General features: G+C 54.4%; 1 protein-coding gene across 1 annotated transcript in view; it reads left to right on the top strand.

Annotated features, from left to right (window-relative positions):
* The first annotated feature begins 1,676 nt into the window (after window positions 1-1,676).
* The window catches only part of LOC136995980 (olfactory receptor 14A16-like), a 38,916-nt gene continuing 30,348 nt past the window's right edge, over window positions 1,677-10,244 (top strand). The window contains exon 1 of the mRNA XM_067316974.1: window positions 1,677-2,579. Coding sequence (XP_067173075.1) covers window positions 1,677-2,579 — 903 coding nt within the window. The remainder of the gene's footprint in view (window positions 2,580-10,244) is intronic.

The raw sequence follows: 10,244 nt of genomic DNA, 5'->3' as shown, positions 1-10,244 counted from the left end.
TGAGCTTCATGCTCTAGCCTGAGCTGCAGCAGAGGAGCGGGGCATCTCTCCTGCAGTGTGCCCATTTCCCACTGTGTGACAAAGGGGCTGAGAGAGACTGTCCTGTGATGTTGCCGTCTGGGAAGTGGTGCGCACAGCTGGGTGAGGGGAAGGCTTTTCTGACTGCCCATCTGTCTCTCGCTCCTTGCTTTCCCTGTGGTAGGAGCATCACAGTGTTGCTCCTTGCTTCTTCACCTCTCTGTGCTGCTCTGCTTCTTGCTCTCGTGCCCTCTGGGCTGAAGGAGGGGGGTTCAGCTGCAGTTAAGGCATTGACCCTGTGGGTGCTGCATGCAGTTGTCTTCATGGCAGTGGCATGTCCAAGTCCCCTTCCAACCTTCTAGGCAATACATTTCATCTCGTAGCGGAATGATCTCATTCTCCCTTAAGAAGAAGCCCCATCTTTAGCCCTCTTGACTGTCTCTCTAGGGTGTCCCAACAGGCTGCAAGCTGCCTTCCAGAAGACCACAGCTCTCCCATAACATATGTGTGATAGCTGAGAGTCCTTGTGCTGGTTGTGTGAGTCAGAAACATCATCAAACGCTCTGAAGAGCTCTCCATAGCACTCTCTCCATATGTGGGCTGAAAGAGAAGAATTTGGAAAGCTTCACTTTGAAACAGAATCCCTCCCCTCTCAGGTCCATCCCATTTCTTTCTTAAAGTAACTTGTGAGTGTGATTGTCCTTTAGCTGGGAGAGTTGCGAGCACAGGGCAGAGAGGGGCAAGACTCATGGACAGACCAGATCCCCTGACTCCGTACAAAGTCACCGTGAGCCCTTTTTCCTCTTGGGGTGCACGAGTGCTCATGCTGAGAGCAACTGAAATGCCAAAGATTTCTACGCCATCCAAGAAGGCTCCCAGAGTGTGATGGAGGCATCTGAAAACTAAAGAAATACAGAAACAGACCCCTCCCCTGCAGCCCATTTTCTGGAGAAAATCACTGTTTACATGTTCACAGCCTTTCCACAAGACAGGTGGATGTAATCTGCTGCAGGATGTGCACCTCAGAGCTAGTCACTTCCCAGTGCCACTACAGTGCCTGGAGAAAGAGGGAAGATGGTGAACTGACATGAGGACAGGGTCCATCTCATTGGGACAGAGATGTCTGGGAAGGGTTGGGTCAGCCCCTGCCTTCACTGCCCTGCTTCTCTCCCTTGGCAGAGTGGGAGCTGCTGTGATTGATCCAGAAAGAGACACTTCTGTTGAGGAGGGAATGATTTGGAGATATGCATCCCTCAGAAGGATCTTCTCTTTCGGAGTCAGCTGCCATGAGTGCTGTATTGGTCTCTGACAAGGATAAAAAGAGACTATTGCCACTGAGTCGCTGGACATAATGCCCTTCACTCAGCTCATGGTGCCCATCCCCAGGGATGCCCACCAAATGCACAAGGCAGTCTGACATCTCCATTTGCACCCCCCAGCAGATCAGTGCTGACTCCTATGGAGACCATGGGCAGAGGCCCCAGCACTACGCATGCAGAATGAGCCAGAGATCAGGAAAGGGATCTGAATGAAGGCAAAGGAGAAGGGCAATGTGGGGGGTGCTATGAGGAGTGGACTGGGTTTTGCTCAGAGAAGCCTGTTCTAACTTGTTAGTGCCTTTTCTTCCTTGGACAGTGCCCTGAAACAAGACAGAGCAAATGTCCAACAGCAGCTCCTTCAATGATTTCCTTCTCCTGGCATTTGCAGACGCATGGGAGCTGCAGCTCTTGCACTTCTTGCTCTTCCTGGGCATCTACCTGGCTGCCCTCCTGGGCAACGGCCTCATCATCACAGCCGTAGCCTGTGACCACCACCTCCACACCCCTGTGTACTTCTTCCTCCTCAACCTCTCCCTCCTTGACCTTGGCTGCATCTCCACCACTGTCCCCAAATCCATGGCCAATTCCCTCTGGAACACCAGAGCCATTTCCTACTTGGGATGTGCTGCCCAGGTCTTCCTGGTTGTGTTCTTGTTTGCAGGAGAGTTTTCTCTTCTCACAGTCATGGCCTATGACCGCTTTGTTGCCATCTGCAAACCCCTGCACTACAGGAACATCATAGGCAGCAGTGCTTGTGTCAGAATGACAGCAGCTGCCTGGGCCAGTAGTTTTCTCAATGCTGTGCTGCACACTGCTAATACATTTTCAATATCACTCTGCCAAGGCAATGTGGTGGACCAATTCTTCTGTGAAATCCCCCAGATCCTCAAGCTCTCCTGCTCAGACTCCTACCTCAGTGAAGTTGGGCTTCTTGTGGTTAGTGCCTGTTTAACATTTGGGTGCTTTGTTTTCGTTGTGGTGTCCTATGTGCAGATCTTCACTGCTGTGCTGAGGATCCCCTCTGAGCAGGGACGACACAAAGCCTTTTCCATGTGCCTGCCTCACCTGGTCGTGGTCTCACTGTTTGTCAGCACTACAATGTTTGCCTACCTGAAGCCCCCCTCCATCTCCTTCCAAGCTCTGGATTTGGTGGGGGCTGTTCTGTACGCAGTGGTGCCTCCAACAGTGAACCCCCTCATCTACAGCATGAGGAACAAGGAGCTCAAGGATGCCCTGAGGAAAGTGATTTCATGGACATTTTTCAGCAGTGGTAAAATTGCCTTTGCTCTCCACAAATGACTCCCCCTGTGTCCCATACCAGGACTGAGCGTTGTTTGTTCACTGTATTTTTATTATCACTACTACTACTACTATTATTATTATTTGTTATCATGTTGCTACACAAATGCTTGGATTCATTCCACCTTTACTGGGACTGCTCTGTCTCACCGGGTACCCACTTAAAATCATGTCTAACACTGCATCAGAACTGACTCCAGCACAGTATCTCTGTAATAAAGTAGCTTCTACCCAGTGCAGTGCCTGAAGGCTGGGCTTTTCTTCCCAAGCTGGTGTCAAGAATAGGCCTAAGGAATTGCATGTCAAAAGGGCCTGCTGGGTAGCGTTGTCCATGGGTTTAGAAGCAAAAAGCTCATAATCATGTGATGATCTCTTAGAGACCAAGGGCTGGATTTAGGACTCACCCATCACTGTCCAGTAACAGTGGAGATGACGAATTGTCAGTGATGATGTACACACCCAGGGCCGTTCCACGTGTTAAAGCACAGTGTCAGATGCCTGTCCTGCTGGAGGGGAATCTGGAGGTGCCAGGAGAGCTCTGGGAATCTCCTGGAACAGTGTGTGCCTGGGGTGGGCAGTGAGTGGAGCCTCACAAAGGGAGAGGTCCTCCAAGGTGGAGTCACCTAAGGGTAAAGTGCTAAACGCAAGTATCCGTGGTCAAAGGAGGACTCTGCAATCCTAGCAGAGGCAGTGGGGACCCATCTGTCATGGGGAAGGGAGACTGGAGAGCGATTCATGTTGTCAGTGTGATACCAGGGGCAAGATGTAGAGGCGCACCTGGACACAACTATTACTTTTGGAAATGCTCCCTAGTCCCTCCAAGCACCTGCCACATCCACAGTCCCTGGAGGGATTAGAGGCTGTGATCCCCATTTGGTTGGGTCTGCTTCCCACCCTGACCAGCATGGTCAGTGTAGAGTGACCCCGTGGCCCTGTGGCCCCACAGCCCGCTCACTCTGCAGAGCAGCACCATCAGCTCGGGGCCCTGCAGCAGAAGAGGGGAGGGGGTGTGGGAATGGCCAGCGAGATCAGAGGAGGGATTGGGAGGGATGAGAAGGAAGTGGAAATGGGCTTGAAATTGCCGACCTTTAATCCAAGACAATGTTCCGCGTGTGGGCACACTGAAGTGAGCTCGCGGTGCAGAGCCAGAAGTCCTTGCTCTGCTGGCCCTCCACATGGCCTGGGAAGTGCCTGAAGAAGGATTAATGCTCCCCACCCTCCCAGCTCATAGTGCCATCATCCCTCCTGACAGGTGACACCAAAAAGAAGGCTGGGAGCCCTTGTGGGAGCTTGTGTTGAAGGAAGCAGCACCCAGGAGCCATATCAGTTTGCTGCTGTCCCTCAGGCCCTGTCTCCAGCGCATGTCCTTCAGACAATCTGTGTGTCTTCAGACAGCCTGTGTGCTGGTCCATACCCCAAATGTCACTGCCAGACAAGCTCCATGCCCAGCTGGGGGACTGGGCATGCAGCTGTGAGCCCAGGGAGGATGAGCCCTCTGCTGGGTCCTCTGCAGGGCTTGCAGGGAGCATGCAGAGGAGGTCCTGGGGCCATCTACTGGGCCTGTGGACCATCCTCCTCCCATGGGGGGCCCCTCATACAGGGTCTGTCAGAACAAAGATGCAACCAGCTTGTTGCATGAGCAGAGAGGAGAAGCTGCCCCAGGAAACTCCTCCCAGACCCAGCCCCTCATACCAGCCTTTTCCAGCACTGGCCATTCCCCATGGTGCTGGTGAGGGGTGATCTTGGAATGTGACCAGCTCCGTCTGCCTGCTAGGCTCAGCACATGTATGGGGGACTGGCCACCCTGCCTGGCCTCTCTCCCTGGGCCCAGGCACCATCAGACCCTAGAGCATGGCCTTCTGCTAACCACAGGGGGACAGGATGAGGGCTGGGCAGTGCTGGTGACTGGTGGGAGGCTGCTGAACAGGAAGGCCATAGTGGCCAGGGCACCAAGGGCTGGGCCAATGCAGGGATGAGGTGCACATGGGAGCCACAACACTCCAGAAGCTCCCAACAGTCGTGGAGGGGACTCACTGCTGTTAGCAGGGCTGGGGATCTCTTGGGGGCTGCAGCCATCAGCACCACCTGCCAGGACTCCCAGACCCAGCACAGGTGCTCAGTGCTCAGGACCATAGTTTATGGTGCTCCCTGTCTCTTGTGTCACCATCCTCTCTCAGGAGCACTGCTGGGTGCATCACTCGCTGCCCACGTGTGGAAAGGAGCTGCTGGAGCTTCTCTTCTCAGCCCTGCTGACCCCAGCTCTTCCTTGGTGTCAGCCCACAGGCTCTGCCCTGGATCATGCTATGTCTCCATACGCTCTCCTCTGAGACCATGTAGGGACCTGCAGCATGTCTGTCTGCTTAGAGCTGGCCACCACGACCCACCTGCATGGTCCCAGGAGATCCCAGCAAGGCTGTTCTTGGAGGTGAGGCTGTGATTGTCCTTGGTCAACGTAGATGGGATGGTGTGGCTGGGGGCCAAGGGGAGGAAAGCACAAGGGACAAGTTTAAGGAAAAAAAAAAGTCACCATGATAGTGGAGCAGTAGTGGGGCCGGGGCCAGGAGATCTTTAAAAACTCTCCTGGAGAGAGCACTTACCAACCTCATCTAACTGTAAAGTTAGACCATCTCAGAGCAGATCATGGTGATGGAGATCTTCAGCAGGAATCTCCAGGGCTGGAATTCAGAGCAGTGTCCCTGCACCTCAGGGTGCTGTGTGTCTGGGGCAGTGACTCTGCCACCTGCAAGAGTCAGCACTCAGCCTGCCCGCGGAGCTCCCCACAGCACTGCAGGCTGAAGCTCTGGGTGGAAGGAGTCACCCCTGGCAAGGCAGGTTCATTCTCCTGCTGAGAGGGTGCTGCATGGGTCAGGGCTGCTCTCAGCTCCAGCTCACCCCCACGATATTTCCAACAGGCCTTTTCTAGAGGACAGTCAAGGCAGGGACAGGGGTTACCTTAAACAGAAGGGCTCTCCTGAGCCGGTGCTTTCATTTTCCTCCTGTTTGCAGAGTGCTGGCAGGGAAAAGCCATGGGAGAGAGAAACAGCTCCCAGGAGGAAAAGCTCCGAGCAGTGGAGAAATGATCCGTGAATGAGAGGAAACTAGAACCATAGATGCTGTGGGAGGGTGAATTTGGAGACCTCCCTGTCATGCCCTTCAATGCAGACCTCTTCCTCTAAGCAAGCCCCCTGGGTCTCCTCTCCCACCCAGCACAGCCTCTGCCCTCAAGGCCAGGGGGTCCAGGGCATGAGCTGCATGCTCTAGCCTGAGCTCCAGCAGAGGAGAAGGGCATCTCTCCTGCAGCGTGCCCGTCTCCCACTGTGTGACAAAAGGGCTGAGAGCGACTGTCCTTGTCTGTGCAGGTCTGGGAGGTGGTGCGCACAGCTGGGTGAGGGGAAGGCTTTTCTGACTGCCCATCTGTCTCTCGCTCCTTGCTTTCCCTGTGGTAGGAACATCACAGTGTTGCTCCTTGCTTCTTCACCTCTCTGTGCTGCTCTGCTTCTTGCTCTCGTGCCCTCTGGGCTGAAGGAGGGGGGTTCAGCTGCAGTTAAGGCATTGACCCTGTGGGTGCTGCATGCAGTTGTCTTCATGGCAGTGGCATGTCCAAGTCCCCTTCCAACCTTCTAGGCAATACATTTCATCTCGTAGCGGAATGATCTCATTCTCCCTTAAGAAGAAGCCCCATCTTTAGCCCTCTTGACTGTCTCTCTAGGGTGTCCCAACAGGCTGCAAGCTGCCTTCCAGAAGACCACAGCTCTCCCATAACATATGTGTGATAGCTGAGAGTCCTTGTGCTGGTTGTGTGAGTCAGAAACATCATCAAACGCTCTGAAGAGCTCTCCATAGCACTCTCTCCATATGTGGGCTGAAAGAGAAGAATTTGGAAAGCTTCACTTTGAAACAGAATCCCTCCCCTCTCAGGTCCATCCCATTTCTTTCTTAAAGTAACTTGTGAGTGTGATTGTCCTTTAGCTGGGAGAGTTGCGAGCACAGGGCAGAGAGGGGCAAGACTCATGGACAGACCAGATCCCCTGACTCCGTACAAAGTCACCGTGAGCCCTTTTTCCTCTTGGGGTGCACGAGTGCTCATGCTGAGAGCAACTGAAATGCCAAAGATTTCTACGCCATCCAAGAAGGCTCCCAGAGTGTGATGGAGGCATCTGAAAACTAAAGAAATACAGAAACAGACCCCTCCCCTGCAGCCCATTTTCTGGAGAAAATCACTGTTTACATGTTCACAGCCTTTCCACAAGACAGGTGGATGTAATCTGCTGCAGGATGTGCACCTCAGAGCTAGTCACTTCCCAGTGCCACTACAGTGCCTGGAGAAAGAGGGAAGATGGTGAACTGACATGAGGACAGGGTCCATCTCATTGGGACAGAGATGTCTGGGAAGGGTTGGGTCAGCCCCTGCCTTCACTGCCCTGCTTCTCTCCCTTGGCAGAGTGGGAGCTGCTGTGATTGATCCAGAAAGAGACACTTCTGTTGAGGAGGGAATGATTTGGAGATATGCATCCCTCAGAAGGATCTTCTCTTTCGGAGTCAGCTGCCATGAGTGCTGTATTGGTCTCTGACAAGGATAAAAAGAGACTATTGCCACTGAGTCGCTGGACATAATGCCCTTCACTCAGCTCATGGTGCCCATCCCCAGGGATGCCCACCAAATGCACAAGGCAGTCTGACATCTCCATTTGCACCCCCCAGCAGATCAGTGCTGACTCCTATGGAGACCATGGGCAGAGGCCCCAGCACTACGCATGCAGAATGAGCCAGAGATCAGGAAAGGGATCTGAATGAAGGCAAAGGAGAAGGGCAATGTGGGGGGTGCTATGAGGAGTGGACTGGGTTTTGCTCAGAGAAGCCTGTTCTAACTTGTTAGTGCCTTTTCTTCCTTGGACAGTGCCCTGAAACAAGACAGAGCAAATGTCCAACAGCAGCTCCTTCAATGATTTCCTTCTCCTGGCATTTGCAGACGCATGGGAGCTGCAGCTCTTGCACTTCTTGCTCTACCTGGGCATCTACCTGGCTGCCCTCCTGGGCAACGGCCTCATCATCACAGCTGAAGCCTGCGACCACCACCTCCACACCCCCATGTACTTCTTCCTCCTCAACCTCTCTGTTCTTGACCTCGGCACCATCTCCGCCACTGTCCCCAAATCTATGGCCCATTCCCTGTGGAACACCAGGGCCATTTCCTACTCAAGATGTGCTGCCCAGGTCTTCCTGGTTGACTTCTTGTTTACAGGAAAGGATTTAGAGATGTACCTTGACAAAACTAGTACCCTTGGAAATGCTCCATAGTCCCTCCAAGCACCTGCCACATCCGCAGGCCCTGGAGGGATTAGAAGCCGTGATCCCCATTTGGTTGGGTCTGCTTCCCATCCTGACCAGCATGGCCAGTGCAGAGTGACCCTGTGGCCCTGTGGCCCCACAGCCTGCTCACTCTGCAGAGCAGCACCATCAGCTCAGGGCCCTGCGGCAGAAGAGGGGAGGGTGTGTGGGAATGGCCAATGAGATCAGAGGAGGGATTGGGAGAGATGAGAAGGAAGTGGAACTGGGCTTGAAATTGCCAACCTTTAATCCAAGGCAATGTTCAGAGTGTGGGCACACTGAAGTGAGCTCCCAGTGCAGAGCCAGAAGTCCTTGCTCTGCTGGCCCTCCACATGGCCTGGGAAGTGTCCAAAGAAGGATTAATGCTCCCCACCCTCCCAGCTCCTTGTGCCATCGTCCCTCCTGACGGGTGGCACCAAAAAGAAGGCTGGGAGCCCTTGTGGGAGCTTGTGTTGAAGGAAGCAGCACCCAGGAGCCATATCAGTTTGCTGCTGTCCCTCAGGCCCTGTCCCCAGCACATCTCCTTCAGACAATCTGTGTGTCTTCAGACAGCCTGTGTGCTGGTCCATACCCCAAATGTCACTGCCAGACAAGCTCCATGCCCAGCTGGGGGACTGGGCATGCAGCTGTGAGCCCAGGGAGGATGAGCCCTCTGCTGGGTCCTCTGCAGTGCTGGCAGGGAGCATGCAGAGGAGGTCCTGGGGCCATCTACTGGGCCTGTGGACCATCCTCTTCCCATGAGGGACCTCATACAGGGTCTGTCAGCACAAAGATGCAGCCCAGCTTGTTGCATGAGCAGAGAGGAGAAACAGCCCCAGGAAACTCCTCCCAGACCCAGCCCCTCATGCCAGCCATTTCCAGCACTGGCCATTGCCCATGGTGCTGGTGAGGGGTGATCGTTGGATGTGACCAGCTCCGTCTGCCTGTTGGGCTCAGCACCTGTATGGGGATGGCCATCTGGCCTGGCCTCTCTCCCTGGGCCCAGGCACCAGCAGACCCCAGAGCATGGCCTTCTGCTAACCTCAGGGGGACAGGACCAGGGCTGGGCAGGGTCTGGGGACTGGTGGGAGGCTGCTGGGCAGGAGGTCCTTGCAGGACAGGGCACTGAGGTCTGTCATGGGGACCATCCTGGGGACAGGTTTCCCCACCGCAGAACAAACCCTGTCCTGTGCAGTGTCTGTACAGTGGGGCAGTGGGGCCACATGCAGGGCAGCAGGGCTGGGCCAGTGCAGAGATGGGGCACAGATGGGAGTCATGACACTCCAGGAAGCTCTCGATGGTCATGGAGGGGCCTCACTGTTCCTAGCAGGCTCAGGGGGTCTCTTAGTGGCTGCAGCCATTGGCACTGCTTGCCAGAACTGCACACCCAGGACAGCTGGTTGGTGCCCAGCATTACAGCTCATGGTGCCACCTCTCCTGTGTTACCATCATCTCTCAGGAGCACTGCTGGGTGTGTCACTCCCTGCCTGGGTGTGGAAAGGAGCTGCTGGAGGTCTTCTCTTCTCACACCTGCTAATGCTGACTCTGCCCTGGCATTGGCCCACAGGCTCTGCCCTGGGTCATGCTGTGTCTCCATACGCTCTCCCCTGAGACCATGTAGGGACCTGCAGCATGTATGTCTGCTTAGAGCTGGCCACCATGGCGCACCTGAGTGGTCCCAGGAGATCCCAGCAAGGCTGTGCTTGGAGATGAGACTGCGATTGTCCTTGGTCAAAGTAGATGGGATGGTGTGGCTGGGGGCCAAGGGGAGGAAAGGACAAGAGACAACAAGGAGAAGATGCAGTACGGGAAATTTCAAATCAGTTTAAGAAAAAAAAAAAAAAGCAATCATGATAGTGGAGCAGTAGTGGGGCAGGGTCCAGGCGATCTTTAAAAACTCTCCTGGAGAAAGCACTTACCAACCTGATCTAACTGTAAAGTTAGCCCTTAGAGCAGATTGTGGTCCTGGAGATCTCCGGCAGTTCCTTCCAACCCAAATCCTCTAGGAGGAAGGGGCTAGAAAGTGGAGTCCTGGGCAGGGGACACTGTTGTGGGGTTGAGGCCTTGCTGGCATTTGTACTGCCTGGTCAAACCTGTCAACCCTGTCCTCCAGAGTTACACAGTGAGAGAGTTCATCCTCCAAAGGAGTCTCTGCTCCATGGGCAACAGGAGTCAAACCAGTGCAGGGAGACTGCAGAAGAGTTCTCAGGAACACGCCAGGCATTCAGGCCCTTCAGCTGCTGAGGTGTCCCCAGACCGGTGCTTTGCCTCCTGGGTCTGAAGGGCTGAGAAATCTTTAGA

Source organism: Apteryx mantelli, unplaced genomic scaffold (assembly GCF_036417845.1).
Source record: "Apteryx mantelli isolate bAptMan1 unplaced genomic scaffold, bAptMan1.hap1 HAP1_SCAFFOLD_20, whole genome shotgun sequence".
NCBI classification, from domain to species: domain Eukaryota; kingdom Metazoa; phylum Chordata; class Aves; order Apterygiformes; family Apterygidae; genus Apteryx; species Apteryx mantelli.
This window is presented reverse-complemented; position numbering and strand designations above follow the sequence as displayed.